Source organism: Typopeltis vanoorti, chromosome 14 (assembly GCF_054136105.1).
Source record: "Typopeltis vanoorti isolate ZY-2024b chromosome 14, IOZ_Tvanoo_1.0, whole genome shotgun sequence".
Taxonomy (NCBI): Eukaryota; Metazoa; Arthropoda; class Arachnida; order Uropygi; family Thelyphonidae; genus Typopeltis; species Typopeltis vanoorti.
Genome location: NC_143562.1, coordinates 38,284,504 through 38,306,251, shown reverse-complemented (window position 1 = coordinate 38,306,251; position 21,748 = coordinate 38,284,504). Strand labels below are relative to the sequence as shown.

The 21,748-nt window shown below is 34.4% G+C and overlaps 1 protein-coding gene across 2 annotated transcripts in view; it reads right to left on the bottom strand.

Moving 5' to 3' along the window:
* Positions 1–21,748, bottom strand: part of app (Palmitoyltransferase app) — a 119,352-nt gene that overhangs the window by 35,990 nt on the left and 61,614 nt on the right. For both annotated transcript variants that reach the window (XM_090403614.1, XM_090403613.1), the window contains exons 5-7: positions 18,960–19,097; positions 13,601–13,649; positions 5,845–5,947 (exon numbers count right to left, since the gene is read on the bottom strand). In XM_090403614.1, the coding sequence (XP_090259740.1) occupies positions 5,845–5,947; positions 13,601–13,649; positions 18,960–19,097 (290 nt within the window). The remainder of the gene's footprint in view (positions 1–5,844; positions 5,948–13,600; positions 13,650–18,959; positions 19,098–21,748) is intronic.

Genomic DNA, 21,748 nt, shown 5'->3' with positions numbered 1-21,748 from the left:
ATCAAGTCCCAAACATGCTCGGATGGCATCAGGCATGTATGTAACATTTTTGGTGCACTACCCTAAATGTGGGAACAGCATTCCAAGATTGAGTTGATTGGGAATTTATACAATACAATACAATGTTAACAGTAATATAAAGTAAGTGTCTTGAAAAAACTCAATTTTTTGGAGGCTGAAGACACCTATGGACATGATGTGTTTGTGTGAAAGAAAAGGCTGACATGTAAGTCAGCTTCGACCCAAGAGAAATCTACTCCTGACTGGAGATCTGGGTATTAAAAAGTGAAGTGAGATCTTGCTCTTACAAGAAATAAAATAGAACTGTGTTTCAATAGCATTAAAGTTTGTCAGGCTGTTGTTATATTTAAGCTTTTTTATATATAGATGATATTATCATAATATTAATCCTACTGGCTGCACCATTATTTAAATATAGGATTTTTATTAATTTAATCCTGTATATAGAAATGATCTTTGTTCAACAATTATTTTTAATTTATTTCCGAGTGTACCTATATATTATATGCACAAGGGTTCACTTCGATTGGTGCAATGACCTCCTTTTTTGCTATTTCTTTCAGAATCCAAATAATCACTGACTCAAGACCAAAATAAACACATTTAATATAACAAAAACAATATACATTAGACTCTCGACTATCCGGCCTAATGTGGTGGAAGGGCAGGCCGGATAACACAAAAGCCGGATAGGCCGGAGTTCTAGGCCTACCTTTTCACGCAAATGTGAAAAGGTAGACCTAAGATGAAAGAGTCAAAACTTAGTTTTTAGTTTTTGAAAAAGTCCTTGATAGATGACTGCTTCACCCTTTTAGCCCTCTTCCATGACGCAATGTCCTTCCACTTATGCAAGCAGATGATATCAGTTGGCGTCGCTTCCTCCTGCTCACTAATGTACTGCAGCGCTGCCTCAATCGCCTTGAACCCTTCCGAATGTGGGATGAGATTTTTCCTGTCATCTAAGGATGCTTCCTCCTCTTCTTCTTACACGTCACCATTTCCACAATATCGTTGTCAGTTATTTCATCAACTTCGTCATTTGACATCCATTCTGTAATGTCCTCTGCTTTGACATCGTCACAGCTTGGTACATTTTTGAGCAACGAAACAAGTTTATCGTTTTCATCTTCCACTTCGGTTTTTTTACACACGGGTTCAAAGTTGAAATGTCCACCTTCATGGTCCAAAAGAGTTTTCATTATTATCAATCGCTGATATTAACGAACTGAGAAGACACTGACGTTACTTTTTCTTTAGCATTTCAAGGATGCCCTGGTCCATCAGCTGACAAACAGCAGTCACATTGGGTGGTAAAAATAAAGCTTTGATTCTCCACAGCTTTTCTCAGCAAATTGTTGTCTTTCAGATGTTTTTCTACAGTCGGTACGAATTCATTTTGGAACTAGGTTTTAAAGATTTCTGAATTCACCCATGCTTTCTTTTGATGTGTGTAATATAAGGTTAGTGATTCCTGATTTTTCAGTTTTTTAAAAGCTCTAGGTTTCTTTGATTTCCCTATTAACATAAGCCTAAGCTTGTGGTTGCCGGTTGCATTACTGCAAGCCAAGATGGTGACTCATTCCTTGCTTTTCTTGTATCCTGGTGCAGCGGCTTCTTTTTTTGATTCAAGCGTTTTGTAGGGAGCATCTTATAATTTAAACCAGTCTCATCGCAGTTGTACAACTGCTTCCCAGAAATTCCCTCCTTTTCAATAAGCTTAAAAAGATAGTCTTTGAACAACGATACAGCCTCCCCACTTATGGTAATCTGGCAAATACTGAATCGTTTTTTCCACCAATCTAACCATCCATCACTGGCATTAAATTCTGGAACTTCTCCTTCTACATGTATTTGTCGCTTAAATTGCAATGCTTTTTGTGCAATATTGGCCAAGTAACAGGCAAGTCTTTTCCTCTTAAGTGTTCATGCCACAAAAATAAAGCTTCCTCAACTTCTTTATGCTTACCTTTCAGCATCGTTTTTCTTACTTTCATTCCACTTCCACTAGCTTGGGCAGCACACCACTTTTCAATTTCTGCTGGATTTTTCTTCCAGTCTCCAACTGTACTTTTCCCCGACTCCTACCTCCGAAGCAATAGTTTTTGCCGTTACCCCAGAGTCTAGTTGCTTTATAGCGCATAGTTTCTCCTTCATAGTCACTACAACCTTTTTTCGTTTATCGCCCATTTTGTAATCATTAATAAAAAAAAACAATGAAGCACACCAAATAACAATTTACTAACGTAACCAGGAACAGTGGCAAACATATTCCGCATTTGTGGACATCCGATACACAACTGACGAAGTGGGGAAATCTGCACTTTGCATGTCTCAACTTGTGTTATGCATACGGCACGTAGGTGGATTGTAGCAGACACCTGCTTGCAACGCCTTGGCAATGTAAATTACAGTACGTATTCCTCATTTTATCACGGAGAATTACTGTATTATTATAATTCTCCATGATAAAATCCGGGCTCCGGATAGTCGAGAGCCTACTGTATATACACTTCAAACAATTTTACAAAACTATAACTATAGAATTAATTGGATCCAAGGCCTTTTAAAAATAAACTTACACTTAAGACTAGACTAAACACTTTGTTTGCACAATGACAAAATGTTCATAGCCAGTTTCTTTCTCTGTGAAGGCCCTTTTCTGAAGATATATGACTTTATTCTTCATTTTCATAGGATCCTTTCTCATTACTTATGTAGCACACATTAATTTTTCCTGACTTAATTCTGTCTTCATTTTAGTAGAAATAACAGTTAGATTCGGCATCCTTAATACAGATTAAACTTCCTAATCAGAGTTTCTCGAACATTCCTTTAGAACATAAATAGCAACATCTTTTATTCACTAATGTTTATCGACAGTCTTAACTCTTCCACTTTAAAAGAATTTACAGTTCTACATTTCCCTTTTCGGAACCTACTATAAATCTTCCAATTAGCGTTTCCTCCAATATTCCTTTTAAAATGCCTATAGCAATATTTTCCTTTTATTTATCAATATTTATTCCACTTTAAACTTCATGGTTCCACGATTCCTTTTTCGGAATATACTATTAATTTTTCTCTGACTGTCACATAAGAAAAAACTCTATTTCTTCCGAATCTAAATATCTGCCAGCCTGTGTTCTAATTTTCTCTCCGAACACTCTTCTTGTTTACAGCCGTTGCTTCGATACCGAACTTGTCAGCTGTCAATCACAGATCCAACTTCTCGGCAAACATGTGTACTCCATGAAAGTGGCAAGCGAGAAACTAGGTATAATGGCACACGTTGTCTCTGTTAGCGACAAGAGAATGTCTTCATAAAACACAACTTTTGATCATTTTAAACTACAATAAAATTCCTGTAAATAATACAAATATCAAATCCAGTAAGTACATCAATTTTTTTTTAACTTCTTTACATATCATTTTTGACAAAACAATTTCAATAATAGGCACATCGCAAGTGCCGACAATGCGTGTTATGAAACTAAAAATAATAAACATATTCAGAATTTTAAATTATGATTATTTTTACACTGTCCTCACCCCACCAGAGAAAAACAGCAAGAAAATCAGAATTTAAACATTGGTTATACTGGACCCCCAATCTTTGATCTGTGCACAAGGTTCGTCAAATAAGGAAAAGGAATGGAGCATACTTTCATCAGCAAAACCATGGATTGGATTATTAGTAAGAAAAGGTCATTAATGAATAAAATGAAGGAGCATGGGTGAAAATAGAGAACCCTGGTACTTAATTAAAGCACTGATGTGAAGAGAACTGTCATGACATGCAGTAACTATCAGTAAAGAAGCTAGGAATCCAAATGCAAAAGGCAGATCATAAGATGATCATCTAGTAAAGTAAAAAGGCCTTTAAGAAAGATCTGACTAAGTACCCTGGAAACTTATGGTCAGAGTGACCATAAGTTTCACTAAACCCTTCCATGGCATTTGTCCAAATATGGGCAATGCTGACTAGGATATTAGTGAAGTGGGAGTAGTGGAATCCAAATTGCTAGTCACAAAAAATAGCCGGTGAAGAACTTGGCTGTTGATGACATTCAAAATTTTTGAGAGAACTGAAGTAAAGACAATAAGACCTTAATGATGCACTGCCAAGAAATGTAAAGTTAACACAGAGCAAGAATTAATTCTGGAGCATAATTAAATAAATAAATTAGCACCAGAAGATTTGTTTACAAGTCTACTAGAACAGAGTAGATAAACCACATAATTCTTACCTGAATTTTTACTTATCTTCTGAGAATTGTGCCAACATGAGTGACAAAGCATACATATTATGTAATTTATTATCATCATCAAATTCCTGCCATGTACCCTCAAGGGGTGTACAGGCTACGATAGTACTACATAAAAAAAATTTACATCATTACTAACTTCCTATCTACAATTTTCCTCCAAATCAGTCTGTTACTTGTCAAGACTCCAACATCATCAGATCTTATATTTCTATCGTCTAAGGCACTTTGTACCGTATCAATCCACCTATATCTTGGTCTTCCTCTGGGTCGTTTTCCTGCCAACCTGGCAGAGAACACTTGTTTTGCTAATCTTTCCTCTCCCATTCTACTTAAGTAACCATACCACCTTAGATTAGCTCTGCTAATGCATTCCTGGATGCTGACAATGTCAAGTTCTTTCCTAATATCTTCATTTTTAATATGATATTGCCATTGATGCCATCTGTTCACGCCTCTAATCTTTCTCAGGACTCTCATATCTGCGGTCTCTAGTCTTTGGTCAAGTGTTTTACTTCTGACCCAGCTCTCAGATCCATAAGTTAAAACTGGTTTGAACACTGTCTTGTATACAGCTAATTTAGTGTTCCAACTAATTTCTCTCTTATTCCATATGAATTTATTCAACTGACTTCCCACCATACCAGCTTTGCTGATTCTGTTGTCTATTTCTATATTTAATTTACCATCTTCAGTAAAAATTGTGCCTAAGTAGCGGAAATGTTTTACTTGTTCCACAGGTTCTCCATTCACAACACAGTTGACATTTTCAATGATTCTGCCTATTTTTATTGTCTTTGTCTTTTTATTGCTGACCTTCGTACCATATCTATTACAACAGTTATTCAATTCGGTCAGGGAATCTTGCAGACTTGTAGCAGATTTATTTAAAAGTAGAATATCGTCCGCATAAAATAAAGAGCTGACATTAACATCTCCAATTTTGATATCAGGTTTAATACCACTTTCCTTCATAATGTGATCCATATAGATAATGTACATCCTTGTCTCACACCAGATTTAACATTAAACCATCTTTCTGTACTTCCTTCAATTCTAACTGCTGACTTACAACTCAAATAAAGACTAAGTATTGCTTGATATAATGCCCCATTGACACCATATATATATGTAGCATAATTTATTAACTCCTTGTTAATCTTTGTAAACCAAAAATTTACAAAGATTAGTAAAAAAAAAAAAAAAAAAGATGCAAGAATGCAAATTCACACTCCAGATGCAACATGTCACATAAATTAGAAACTGAGTTAAATAAGAACAAAACTATTTAATAAAACATCTGTACAATACTAGATTAATCAACAAGTTATACATTTAGAAATGTTTATTTATTCATTTTAAATCTCTCTAAATCTCTTAACATAAATTTCACTTTAGTGTTATCTGAGGAATGCACATAATTCAAGATTAATTGCAACAATCTGTTATCCAAATTTAGTATACATAAAAGTAATAAAATAAAATCTACTCATTTGGAAAAAATTGAACTGAAATAAAAGCAAACATTTAAAGGGAAAGAAAGGTTTAATTTACTTACATCTTCATTAGTAGTCTGATTGGAAGTTGTAAGGTATGTATGGAAGCCTGCCAGTCCCAGTATTGACCAAACAGAGAAAAAACATATCACACCCTCTACAACACTGTTGAAAAGTTAAGAACTTATACTGAATGGATAGTTAATAATATTACAAAATTTTCAGTAGTATGCCTTCTACACTTAAACAGAAGACATGTAGAGAATTAAAATATTATATTTGACATATATAGGAAATGATGAAAGGTAGCAATTTCAACAAAAATGAACAAAATGATCCATTCATAATAGATAAATGAAGTCAATTAGAAAGTAACTATTCATTTCAAGAGAAACAGGCAGTGTTAAAACTTGTGTTTGGATTACGGTTCTTTTTATGGTAAACAAAAATATATAAAACAGAAATAATCCTCAATATTCTAAATCAGGGCTCAATATTCTAAATCAAAACCCACCTGTGGGTTTTGATTTTCACGATAAAATAAAATAATTTGATTCGAATACATATTAGATATTTTAATTCTATCACTAATCAATAATCTCAATGAATAACGAATCTCGATGATAGTAATTTTATTTGGTGTTTTTACATCACTATATACCCACGTATTTTTCAAATATTAGATGTGTCAAAGAAGTGTTCTTACATTGTTTTGTTCCAACGTGCATGCTCTGAGCACTCAGGGAACGGGAAACGTGTGATTAGTGTTGTTCAGCTATCGAGGGGGTGTGTCGCTGCTGCTCACCAAATTACTAGAAACACATTGTGATTTATTTCTATGTTATCTTTAGTAATCTACTTCTACTTAATAAATTTTATTACAACTTATTGTCAAAACAACCATGCCTAACAAGAAAAGAAAAATTAAAGATGAAAAGAGAGTCAAACCGATGGGAATCAGACTATTTGATTACAAACAACGAATAAAATTCAACGTCTTGTTTGCATGCAAGCTTTGTCAGTGCCTAAAGAGTATAATGTGAAACAACACTACATTACACAGTAAAACATTTGATATGTATATTGGAGAACTAAGAAGCACCATTACCACAGAATATAAGAAGCAATTGATGCCAAATGAGTTATTTTGCAAAACATAGCACTGAAGTCAGCAAAAGCAAAAAAAGGTTTTTAGTGATGCTGTGTTTGTGAAGAAATGTGCAATTGAAATGGTAAAACAATTTAATGAGCTGAGAAGTTCGAAACCATGGCATTATCATCTCAACAGACCGTCGCAAGACATGTACAACACGTGGATCACTATGTATCATAAAAGCTGTGTGATTTAATAGTAAAATGTGAGTACTTTTCACTGCATGTGGATGAAAGCACTGATCAAACAGAAGTCAACTTCTAATTTTTGTTCAAACTATTCAAGAGGACTTTACCATTAATGAAGAAATCCTCAGTCTTATATCTTTGGATATATATCTTATCGAATCCTCCATAACAGATGGGGCCAAAGCTATGACGGGGACTGGAAGTGGTTTTGTGGGCTATTGAAACAAAATAATTTTAACTCCCTACATGAATTTCATAATTCACCAAGAAGCATTTTTTGGAAATTTCTATGTCAAGTCAATGCCATGAAAGTAGCTGTAAAAATAACTAATATTAAACAAGGAAGCAATAGATCTCTGACTCATCGTAAGTTTTGCAATTTCTTGAGTGAAATGGATGCTGCATATGGCAATTTGTTCCTTTATTCTGATATTTGCAGATTGAGTGCCAGAAAATATTTGGAATGATTTTTTGCTACCCATATTTCTTAAAAACAATGTAAAGTCTGACACAACAGAACTTGAAAATCAAATTCAAGATCCCATATTATTATCAGATCTTGCATTTATAACAGATATAACCAACCATTTGAATGAGTTGAACTTAAAACTGCAGGGCAAACAACAGAATATTGCCAACTTATATAGTCATATGAATGGCTTTAAAAGTAAATTGAAGCTTTGTAAATCAACACTGCCTAATAATATTTTTACTTTTTTCCGAATTGCAAAGAACATTTTGAGGTAATATCATTTTCAGCTGGTGTAAAGTATAGTGAAATGATGATTGAGGATTTTGAGAATCGATTTAGTAATTTTAAGGAAATTAAAGAAGATATTTCAATATTTACTCAACCCTGGACTGTCAGCATTGAAAATGTAAGATCTAACCTTCAGCTGGAATTGTGCGACTTGAATTAGACCCATTTTATACTAACAGAAGTTAAAAAGGAGATTTTTTTAAATGACTACCAATAGAGAGGTACCCGAAATTGTGGAACTTTAGACTCAAGATGCGCTCAATGCTTGGGAGCACATTCTTTGCAAAGCACTTTTTCAATAATGAAATTCATTAAATCAAAATACAGATATTCATTGACAGATAATTCTCTCGCAAATTTACTGCGATTGGCAACTACAAGCATCAAAATTGATGTAGGTACTTTTGTAAACAAAGCTATACTACCGCAGAGCTCTCGTTAAAATGAAATAAACAATTATTGTTTCTTGTTTACTGTTTCAATAAAAACTTTTAAGCACCATGACTTTTCTTTCTTATGAAATTCTTGAAGTGCTTGCTAAACCTAACTAATGGTAAGACTCTCCAAGTAATTTAATATATGTGTACTGTATTTATTATTCTGGATGCGGCCCTCTGATAAATCTTTTTTTTTCATGTGGTCCTCTGATTACCTAAGGTCAGTCCTGTCCTAAATGACAGTATTTCTTTTAGGAATTCTTTCCTAGTATAATTTTTTGTGCTTTTTGCATGCAAGATTTTTTTTAATCATCATCTTATGGAAAACATGTAAGCATAATGAGTAATGATTCTCATGTTGCAACAGCTCTAGAACCATGGATTATTTTTCACCTAAATTGCACTATAATGTTTCAAGTTTTTGATATACTTAAATTCCCTTGTTTTTTCGCACATTGTAGTTTGTCAACAAACGAGGGAACAGGTAGATAGTGGTGCCTACAACATATGAAATAAGCTAGGTTGTAGTTCAATAGTGTAGCTAGCAGTGGCAGCCGGTGAAAATTTTAAATGGGGGTGCTGCATATAAAAAAAAAATAAACTTTTTCCCCCTAATCAGTAACGAATTTATTAATAAATAAATTTGCATATTAAAAATTGCTTTATTAAAAATATTTCATCCTCACCAGGAACAAACACACCAATAATGAAAGTTTTGTATCAATAGCAATGACAAGTGCAAACGAATATCGGCATTAGATCGCAGTGCATTTATTTCGTGTAACGATAATTGAAAAAATATTCTTTTCATATTTTCAACAGTGACACTCGTCATAATTCAGCCTTTTATCTATAATAAATAAATATATGTTATTTTAACAAAATAAAATAAGACTTACAAAAAAATAGTTCACCACAAACACGTGCCAATAATAAACGTTTCATATCTCACAGAAATAACGAGCGCAGGCATAAGATACACTGCCCATGCGGCAGTGTATCTAATGAAGTAACGTGCAACGACAGCAAACGAATATCGGCGTTAGATCGCAGTGCATTTTTTTCGTGTAACGATAATTGAAAAAATATTCTTTTCATATTTTCAACAGTGACACTCATCATAATTCAGCCTTGTATCTATAATAAATAAATAATTATATGTTATTTTAACAAAATAAGATAAGATTTACAAAAAATAGTTCACCACGCACACGCACCAATAATAAATGTTTCATATCTCACAGAAATAAGGCACATAGGCATACTAAAAATACATTGCCGCTTGAGCAGTTACAGTTGAGAATGACGTAATGTACAATGACAAGAGCAAAAGAATAGCGGCGTTAGATCGTAGTGCATTTGTTTCATAATCTAAAGCGTTAATCGAACAATTCCAATTATTAACTATTCAATCAATGTCAAAACATAAGCTGTAACCCTTAACATGTACTGCATTTATATAATGTTGTAAGCATTGTTATTATTTATAAACACAAACAAAATTTAATTTTTTCATTTTTTTTCTTGGGGGTGCTGCAGTGTCGCAGTGCTTATGTACGGGCCACCACTGGTAGCTAGCCAGTTACTCACTTGTGCTCACAAATGGAAAGTAAAGACTCTTCAGGTATACCATACAAATCTAATGACAAACGTACTAAATATTAAGTTAGCCCGTTCAGGAATGAGTATTTTGATAATAGCATGCAGTTCCTGTAGAACTTACATTATACAAGGCATTAATTATGTAAATACTTTTAAATATTAATTTTTATCTTATTTTGATAAAAATTAATGCATTTCACCATTAAGTTCTGTAATGTCATAAATAGTATGATATCACTATTAGGAGCTTAAAATGTGAAAAATATTAATTTTTATCAAGTTGCACAGCTTGTTCTTGTATTCATAATTCAAATGTGGTTACCAATTCTTCTGCCTTCTCATGAATGAAAATGCATAGGAGCAATAAATTCTATTTAGTTTTCTCTTACATGTATGAAGCTGTTCTTTAAAACATTATATTATGTATAACTCTGTTAAACATATAAAAAGATTTTTAAAAGCTACCATTACTTGTAAACACAATAACAGAACTTACATTATACAAGGCATTAAATATGTAAATACAGTAAAACCCCGAAGTTACGTGGTAGGTGGGACCAACAAAAAGCGTGTAAGTCGAATTTGCGTAACTTGGGGTATAATTTGCATGTAATTTATATATACAAACACAATTGGGACCAAAGGTTTACAAAAACACCCATATTTTTTAAGAAATATAATCATAATTGTAGTTTTTTGTACATAAAAAAAAAGAAAGTTATTTCAATGTCGATGGTTTCATAAAATCTAATAGATTTGTCTGATGGCATAATGTCTTTTTCTTGTCACGCAAAATTTCTTCATAGCAAGCTAATGATTTTTTATTCCTTGCCTTGTGGCTACAATTTGTTCCTCGTTAGAATCTATGTTCTCCAAAATCTGTAAACCTTTCTTTTATGATTGTTCTTACTGTGGATTCCTGTAGATCGAACTTTTTTGCTAGCTCACAAATTTTCATTCCACCTTCAAAATCCTTAATAATGTTGAGTTTTGTTTCCAGAGTCAATGTTTTTCTTTTCTTGCTAGCAGTAGAAGAATCGTACTTGCTTCTTTTGGATGACATTATTATTTTTTATGTGTTAAAATTTTTATCAAGAACATAACATTAAACAATCGTAAGGTTTGTAGACTATAAAAATCATGTATGAATGGAGACCGTGCAAAACACGTCAATGCTTGTTCACAGCATGTATGACACTGGCGAATGCAGCCGGCACCTGAAAGATACAACTAGTGATGAGGCATGAAGCGGGACGGGAATACGTACATATAAGAAACCGTGTAACTCCGGATTCGCGTAAGTCGGGGTATGACTGTACTTTTAAATATTAATTTTTTTCTTATTTTGATAAAAATTAATGCATTTCACCCTTAAGTTCTCTAATGTCATAAATAGTTTTTGTATTCATAATTTTTATGAATAAACAAACTGCTTATTGAGTTTTTCAGAGACAATCGATTAGATAGATGGCTGAGTGGACAGTAGTTCAAATCCAATCATAAAATGGAAGAAGTTGTGAAATTTATGTAAAGAATATCTACATGAAAATTCAGATATCCCATAAAAAAAATAAAAAAAAAAAAAAAAAAAAAAAAAAAAAAAAAGCAGTTTATATAGTTATTGAAACATGTGTTTCTTTTTTGTATATCACATGCAAGATGTTTTGAGATGCAAGTTTTATATTCTGGTCACTAAGTCTTGCCTATTAAGTATAAATGAAATTATTAAGATAAAAAGTACAGCAAACAAATATGTTCATAGGATTCATCATATTGAAATTATGCTATATGCCAATACTCAGAGAGAAATCAAAAAGTGACAGTTGTATTCAAATTTTAGAAGTAATTAATTAAAGTGAACTTTTCTTAATGTTAACACCATATGAAATGAAGAAATATTATAAATGTTCATTCTGATCAGTATGTGGCAATGATTCAATGAAAAGATAAGTGTTGTATGAGGGTTGTCTGAAAAGTTCTCGGCCTAACAATGAAAAAAAAAAAAAAAACGAATTTATAATTTCAAAATTATTTTTATTTTTCAACATAATCTCCCTTAAGACTAAATTTATTACAGTGATGCTCTAGCACCATTATCCCATCAGTAAGATCTGCAAAATACCCCTCTACAGCTGCAATCACCTCTTGATTCAAAGAAAAACACTGACCAGCAAAGAAGAGTTTTAGTTTTTTTGTACACTGGGAAGAGACAGAAGTTAGAGGGGGTCAAATCTGGGGAATAGGGTGGATGTTTCAACAATTCATAGTGCAGATCCCTAGTTTTCCCATTGCCAAAACACTTTTGTGGGCAAGTGCATTGTCCTGATGAAAGATGATTTTTTTCTTCTGCAAACCCAGATCTTTTCTCATGAATTTTTTCGTCTAGTCTGGTTAAAAGATCAGAATAATATTCCCCAGTTATTGTTTTACCCTTTTCAAGATAATTAATAAACAAAATGCCTTTAACATCCCAAAACACCGATGCCATAACCTTTCCTGGTGATGGAACTTACTTTTGTCTTCTTTGGTGCTGAACAACTGGCTTCTGTACACTATTTTGATTGCTGTTTGGATTCTGGTGTGTAATGGTGAATCCAAGTTTCATCCATAGCAATAAATTGGCACACAAAATCAGTTTTATTCTTATTAAAACACTCCAAGCACTGTTCAGAGATTTTCATGCGAGTGCATTTTTGATCTGCTGTGAGCAAGTGAAGCACCCATCTTGCGCAAAGCTTTTTCATATGCAATTCTTCATGCAAAATATACCCTACACGTTCTTTTAAAATGCCTATAGTCTCAGCAATTTCGTGCACTTTGACTGGCTGGTCATCCAATACCATATCGTGCACTTGATCAATGATTTCTGGAGTTGTTACACTTTATGGACATCCTTCACGCAGATCATCTTAAAGGCTTGTAGAGCCACGTTTAAACTCGGCAGCCCATTTCTTAATTGTCAAAAACGAAGGAGAAGGGTGCCCATAAACTTTTATTAACTTCGAATGAATTTCTTTTGGCATTAAACCTTCTTTTACAAAGAATTTTATAATCGCATGTTACTCAATTTTATCCATTTCAAAGGATACAGACAACACTTTTGCTTCAGACAGCTGTATCAAACAAACTAATTGATAGAATGACTTGCAATTTCACATGGATGCTTATGACAGATGTACCAACTTAGAAAAAAAAATCTCTTGCCGATTGTGTTGCCGTCTATGGTCGAGAACTTTTCAGACCATCCTCGTATGATACACAAATGAGTCAGGAAGTTGCATATGACAAGAATTAAGGTGAATCTCCTTGTTAAATGTATGCTAGCCTTACATAGAATTCCCAATGAACTTATTCAACCTCAAATAAAAACATCCAGACTGTAATATACATTTTTTTTATATCTTCTTTTAAATAAATATTTGTTTAAAATAATACCATTTATTTGTGGAAACTATATATGGAAAAAACTACTGTTTTATATTTTAATAAACCAAGATGTTACTCACTGAAAACATTCAAACAGAAAATGGAATAAAATGTTCCAAATGCAATTTGAGATTTTTTTTTTAAATACAGATATATGAACTAACTTTTGGTTTCTACAGAGTACTCTTAAAACCGATATATGTTGTATCAGTAGTTTTCTCAACCTTAGATTAGTTCTTACATAAAGGATACCTTGCTGGTGAGTCCCGTACAGCATCAATGAAGCTGGACTGGCGGCTAACTAAAATAAGAATACTGTTTATCATTCATGTACTGAAAAGGAGGTAGTTTATTCAATGTAAAGCATCAACAATCTGTAATACAAATCAAAATTGTTTATATATTACTCTTAATAATTATTCTTATGTACCATCATTTTAAAACATACTCCTATTAAAAGCACTGATTTAGAATTTTTTATAATTTTTTTTCCATTTAATATATCAGATATATATTATGAGACTAGTTACCTTCAGATGAAAAAGTGCTAAGTCTTTGCATACCAGACAAGATTCAAATTCAGATTTTCTCTCTATTATACATAAATGACTTACTCTCAGTCACTACTAATCTTATTCATAGCTTTGCTGATGATAGCACTGTCCATTCATCCTACTCAATTGACAAATCATGCCGTGCTCAGACATTCCATGCTTCAAGATCATCTTTAACAACAATGCCTTAAATACTAATCTCCTTCAATGGAAGCAAGGATAAGCTGGTCACTTTCAATGCCATTAAAATGCAGTTTTGCATTTTTTTTCTCATAAAAAACATCTCAGCAGACCTGTCCTTACCTTGAGCAATACACAACTCACTAGCCAGGATCAGATCTCACTGCTCGGACTAAAATTTACCTCTACCCTCTCGTGGCATAAACACATCACATCTGCAGCATCTAAAAAACTAGATACTCTTTCACTCAAGAAGCTATTTTTCACTGACCCAGCTACTAACTATACAAATCCCAAATCTACCTATCCTCAGAATAATGCTTACATGATGGTGCACCTAAAAATTAATTCTGTCCAGAGGAGAGCAATTCAGTTCATAGACTCACTTCACACTATTGCATGATACAATGCTTCAGCACTGATAATTGTGCGAGTTCTACAGGTGCTTCCATGGTCACTGCTCCACTGAACTGCAGCCATCATTCCTCCACTTGCTGCTGGGCCTGTTGAAACAACAGCAGCACTACCCCACATCCCTTTTCAGTGCAAAAAAGGGATGCTGATGCAAACACACCATACCTGCTTCTCCTCATCCATCCATTCCATCTATCCAGGTCTTCTGACAAAGGCTTCCTTATAAATTATTCCCAGACAACTACAACTTCCAATTCTTAACAAAATGTCAATAAATTTCTTTCTCAATCCTTGTTTGTACCCAACATGCTTATGAGTTATTTGACCTCTTATGTATGAAATCAACATAAGAAAAAAAAAATTCAACCAAAAGACAACTAAATGAACTACAGAGGCTGTTTTAGAGAACAGAGTTAGATGGAATGGAAGTAAGAAAAGAAATATTCACTGGATTAACGGGGGGGGGATGTAAAACCACCCATAGAAACAAAGCAAATTGTAGTGGGAAGGAGGAATTGATGATTAGCTGAACAGCCATTTTCTGAACAGCATCAAGAATTTTTTTTTTTAAGAGGGGGGGGGGAGGGGAAGTAAGGTGAAAAGTAATGTCTCAAACAGAATTGCTAATTTTGGAGGCCAAGGAAGCTATAATTCATGCTTTGTGCTAAGAAAAAGCTGACAATAAATGTCAGACCAAGAAGAGCAGAGAAAGAGATCTAGTCTTTTTGGTGGACTAAACATTATCAAAAGAGGAGGTGAACTAGGGTTTTTTTTTTTGTTTTTTTTTTGCAATAATTATACATTCATAGATAAGAGATTTGAAACACAATATATATATTTGATTACTTGGCTATTGAAGAACACATTAACATGTGGAGATAAGTTGTTATTCCTCTTTATAAGGTCTTGATATCCTATAAAACCCCTTCAAGTCCTCAGGAATGAGGAAGTGGTGGAGAGGATTCAGAAGCGAGTGACCAAGATGGTGAGTGGCCTGTTCCCTATGAGGATAGACTGGCGGTGTGTGGATTGCAGCAGTTGGTTCTTTTCCTTTTTCCCCTCTTTCAAGGAACTGTACTCAAGGATAAGGTGGTTGGCCCTATGCCTCCCAGTGTATCATGTGTGTGTGTGGAAGCATTGAGTTCTCAAGTCTGGTTTGCCTGCTTGTGGGATGAAAAACCCCAGATAAACTGGGGAAGAAAAACCCTGCAGTCCATGCCCGAGACCGGTTAATTTGGCTATGTCTGAGAAAGATCCTAAGCTCCTCACATCAGTGATGGGAATCGACCCCAGGACACTCCTTTCCCAGGCATATGGTTGTGAAGTACTAACAATTCGGCTAACCATGAGGACTATTCAGCTAGCCCCTGAAGAAGTTGGTTGATAAGAGAAAAAGAGGAGATATGATAGAAACATTTGAGTTGCTTAAAGGGTTTCATAGGACAAATGAAGGGAATGTTTCAGCACTTGGCTAGAGGAACCAGAACAAGGGAGTCATCATCACTGGAAGTTGAATAAAAATGTGGTTAGGTTTGAGGAGTAAATTTCTTGCTTGGAGAGTTGTGAATGAGCGGAATGGGGTGCCAGAGTCAGTTGTGAGTGCTTTGTCTGTTAATGGGTTCAAAGAGAGGTATGATGGATTGTGTGGATAGATTGGGTCTCCCGTGACAGAGGTGCCCATATAATAATAATAATAAATGGTTTCAAACAGAAATACATCCAATTATAACTTATACCTCTAGTAATGTTATGAATCATTATAATTTCTACTTAATTTCATTAGAAAATACTAGTACACTAACTACTCAAATAAAACTACATGTATTTCTTCACTGGCCTCTGATGCTCACCTATTTCAAATTCTTATATCAAGCAATCCATTTCAAGGCTAAAACTAACACTTCGGTTCAAATACATGCATTCAAAAAAGATCACTGTTTGTTTAAATGTGTACAGCAAAGCCTGTCACTGATAGAATTGTTTTTTCATTAATTACACTGAATTTTATTCATTTATCGACTGTGCAATATCAGCAGATTGGGGGGGGGGGGTAAATAATAACTGAAGCTTATTCTTTTTTTTATTCTGCTTCTAGTAAATTTTGTCTATACAACCCAAGATTATGTAGATTGTTCTGATTCTCAAAGTAACACAATGTAAACATTTCATAAGAAAAGCTATATATTAAATCTGACATGCTTAGATGTTGGACATCATAACTTATTTTGAGCCTCTGTAGCTCAGTCGGTATAGACAAAATCCTTTGGTCGGAAAGACCTGGGTTCGATTCTCATCCATGATGTGAGGAACTGTTGTGTCCCATTTTTTGATTATTATTCTATCTAGAGAAATTCTGCTTATCTATATTCAACTTTTATCTATATATGAGATTTATCCCAAATTACAAATATTTAAGCTATTTCTCCCCTTAGTGTCCCTAATATTTATATTATACTGAGCCTTTTGGGACATTTAGTTTGAGATATAAGATACAAAAACAAGGAGCAATTACTAAAATATGTCTGAATGTGAAACAATATTGCAGTCGTGACACTTTATCTCGTTACTCATTTAAATATTCTCCCCTCCCACGTGATTAGGTTCGTACGTTTTCAAGTGGTGCATTGGGCAGCAATTTCAGACAACTGTTTTATCAATGAACAAAGGTTTATTAAACTCATTAGTATGGTATGATTCAATTTCTAATATAATTCAATTCAATACTAAGAAAATATTTACAAAATAACATTAGCTTATCACAAGTAATTTGGCTATGATCCTATATGGGTATTGTGATCATGCCGCCATAACAAATTCAACTCATACAATCATATGTATAATCCCAGATCTAATTAACACATTAGTTAACCCTATATTAGTCTGAATACGCTATATGCTGTAGCACTGGACATATGTGATCAACTCACTCGATTTAAAACTATGTAGATTAAATTATCCTTTCACTGTGTTAACACATAACTTTGACATTTAAAACTTTCCTATAAGTTACAATACACATGCATAAATCTCAGGACACATAATTACTTATATAATATTAATATTAACAAGCACACTTTCATTAAAATCAGTCATGTACTAAAGTCCTAGTATAAATTTCCTTAGTCTCTTCAACAGTTCGGTAATAGAATAATGATTACAATCACAGACGATTTTTAGTTAACACGAGATTTTTACAGTACCTTTTTTCTTTCGATTGTGCTATCCTGGTATGATCTCTCCTATAATCTGTCACTCCTAAATTCCTTTGGCATTAAACTGTGCTTATGCGATCTTTACTTTTCGTACTTGAATTACGGACACTTTTAGAATCATCTATACAATGGCTGTGAAACTCGCCATGTGGACCCCGACTTCTTTACAGATTTCCCTTTTTCCGTAGTTGTCACTGGATTATGAAACACTTAGACAATACCTTCTTTCCTTTGGCTAAATGGCATTCCTCGTTTCTTACCATAGGAAATACGGAATCGAAATCCCGCTCACTTTTGTTTCCTTGTTGTGACGATGGAGATCAACTCCAATCCCGCCACTCAGGAAAACCACGTGAAACCTCTACGAAGGTGCTCGTGAAGAAACTATCCTGGAAAAAGCCTCCGGGGGGGGGGGGGGGATTTCTAACCCTTTTATACCTTGACCCCTTCCGGCACCTTCTTTAATTTCTTTTCTCTGCCCCTTACTTGATTCGACTTCACCGACCAACTAGGGTGGCATTTTTCTGCCAAACATCCTTTGGTCGGCGAGCCCGTGACGATGTCTCAAATCCGGGAACTGACCCTAAGCGACAGTCTATTGTTTTTTATTTTTGCTAGCCTCTAAATTAATCCCCCTTCCAAATTTTCTAAGAATTTGCTTAATATTTTAATCTCTAGCCTCTCACATATAATTCCTTATGACTAATCTTTTCTGTTTTAATTAGCTAATTTTTTTTATCACAACTGTAACATTTTCCTTCTTTTATTATTTAGTTCTTCAAACACTTTTTTGTTATATATTTTACTTGGATGCAAGAATATTTTTCTTACTTTTAAATAATTCATCTATTAGCTTTTATACAGGGGTTTTATTTTATTTTCTCTTCATGTTACACCATGATAAATGAAAATTCCACATAGTGAAGGTATCAGGGTGTAACAGAACCTTTATCTGGTCTTTTGCCTAAAGGAGAGTTAGCTGGTCTCATACGAAGGTATGAGAGTTTTTTCACGAAAATCTGGTTTTTTGTCCTTCAGAACAGGCAAACCATATTTTATGACTATAAATCAGTGAACACACACATGGATTTACAGTCATAAAATACGTACTTAATCCCTCACAAGGAGGGCTCAACCTATCCTGAGGAACTGGGGGGCATATAATAAATAACTTATTTTAACAGTATTTACAATACTACACATTAACTAAATTATAAAATTAAATACAAATGAAATGTTTTCAGCACATACCTATTACGAGATGGATAGAAACACCGGCAAAGATGAAGACACACAGAAAGGCAAGAGACATTATGAACATATAAAAGTAACGATAATTTCTCTTTCCAACACAATTTCCCACCCACGGACAATGGTGATCAAATCGTTCTAAAATAAAGGAAATACAAAATGAAATTATATATATATATATATCAGAGTATAGCAAATAATTTTAGGTTACAATGATTGAGAACCGAAATGGCCATTTAATCATCTAGTTTAGTTACAGCCTTTTTCATTTTCATATGATAAAAAACTAATAATAAAAAATTATAAATAAAATGCATAATCTACAATCTGAATATAGCTGATTACATGACATTAAGTTGTTATTAACTATTCATGATAGCTCAGTTTTGCCTCTGATTGTGATGAAATACCTCAGTAATACTATGAGGTGCTATCAAAAAGAAACTGAACTGTGCCAGATACTTGGTGACAGATTGAGTTAGTCTAACACTGCCAGTTGTCAGTGGCATAGCCATTGTTGAGTCAGCCTGATGCATGATGTTGAGCTGTGTGCACAAGAATTTGTGTAACGTGCATTATTCTTATCATGTATTTGTGTAGTTCACTATTTCGCCATGAATGCAAAATTAGAACAAAGGGAAAATGCAAAAGTTTGTGTAAAACTGAGGAAATCTGCCACAGAGATCCTTGGATTACTTCGTAAGGCATATGAAAAATTTTGTTTGAAAAATCAAACAAAAGCTCAATGTTTGAAAAAACAAACATTGAGCTAAACTCAGTGTTTTGAGTAGCACTCGAAAGAAGGACAAAACTGCCTTGGAGGGCAATCATCCACCAGCACAGCCCACGTAAATGTCAAAAAAATCAGAGAGATCATCAGTGCAGATCGTGCATCACCATCCAGGAAGTTGCTGACAGAGTTGAGATTTCATGCAAAGCAACTCAAGCGATTGTCACAAAAAATTTGAATATGCATTGTGTCACTGCCAAGTGCATTCTCCTGTCTTGACTTCTGACCAAAAGGAGGAATGTGTGAATGTCTGTCAAGATCTTCATCAAAAGGATATTGATGACCCAATCTTCATCTCAAGGGTTATTATTACAGGGGACGAGACTTGGGTTTACAGCTACGACCCGGAGACAAAACAGCAATCATCATAATGAAAGAGTCCACATTCCCCAAGAGTAAAAAAGGCAAGTCAGGAGTGCGACAAAAAGCATGATATCTTTTTCAAACATTAAGGGGATTGTGCAATGAGAATTTGCTCCACCTGGTCAGATGGTCAATGCAAAATTCTACTGCAACATTTTAGGGCAGATGAGAGAAGATGTTTGTCACAAAAGACTGGAACTATGATGAAGCCACAACTGGCTCCTCCTCGACAATGCTCCCTCCCACAGTAGCTTAAAAACACGAGTTTTTTGGTGGCCAACAGCATGGTGGTCATCTCACATCCTCCTTACTTGTGACTTCTTTTTGTTTCCAAAAATGAAATTGAAGTTGAAGGGATGGCGGTTCAACGCCATTAAGGAGATCCAAGATGATCAAGCAGTGCTTGATGTGCTTCAACAAAAAGACTTCCAGGAAACATTTGGAGCATGCCAAAAACAGTGGAATCGCTGAATGAACTCAGAAGGGGATTGAGTCCAAATTTAAATTGGGTAAGTTATAAAGATTTTATTAGCCTAGTCTGGTTACTTTTTGATAGCACATCATATGTGCAGCTGTCCACTATACAGATGTTAAAAATGGCTGTACACTTTCCTTAGCAAATAAGAATTTCTTATTTTTTACACCACTGTCAAACATGAATCTAAGGTTCAGAATACCACTTGGCTACTGCGAAACATATACCTCCACTCCATATATGAGCATTTATATATAATCACTCTAACATACAAGAGCTGCAAAACCTATAGAAATTAAATGCCATGTATGGACAGGGATCAAGTGCAAAGTAACCCCATATGATTTTTTGAAGATCTGAAGGTTGTAGCCTTGAGGGAATACTTCATGAGGAAGGCTATTCCAGAGAACCAAACTGATAAAATGACAGATGAATGGGAGTAGCAGGTTTAGTGAGAGTCAGCAAAAGGATGTAGGATGGTATTTTACATCCACAGTTCATAAAACCGGGGCTGGCAATGTGCCAAGAATAGTCAATTCATGCCATTGGAGAATGAAGAGAGGAGAAAGAAGTAAAGGCTGTACGAATTGGTCACCAACATGTAAAATCACATGTGTATAAAGCATGTGATTTCCAACTGTTGTACAAGCAAAATAGTTACCACTTTAAGAACTATAATTTCCATCAAAGAAAAGCTGATTTTCTGACGTTTAATAATAAACACTCATCCCACGAAACGCACTGATCAGCCTAATATTGGAATGGATTCTCCTTCTGACATGCACAGAAGTGTCAAAGGGTCTTGCATCTGTAGGCATACAGTAGCTATCACTAATGCTACTGTAGGTTTAGAAAAATGGAGGCATGATAGATGGATGCCAGTTCTGTTTAAGAGCATGGAAATATCTGTAGAAGAGACACAAAATGGAAACTGACCATCTATAAAACATAGCCATGGAAAGCCTAATGGCAGGGCTGTCAATCGGATGAACTGTCCTCTTCTGAACAGCATTAATAATGTTGAGTGCATTAATCTCCCTACCGGCTGAGGTGGATGAAATAGTGAGACCAAACTGCACTTCTTATCCATGTTATTCAACAGGTGTTACAGAATTGTATCCAGATGTCTAACCCTCCAACTGGCCATGATGTCTATAGACA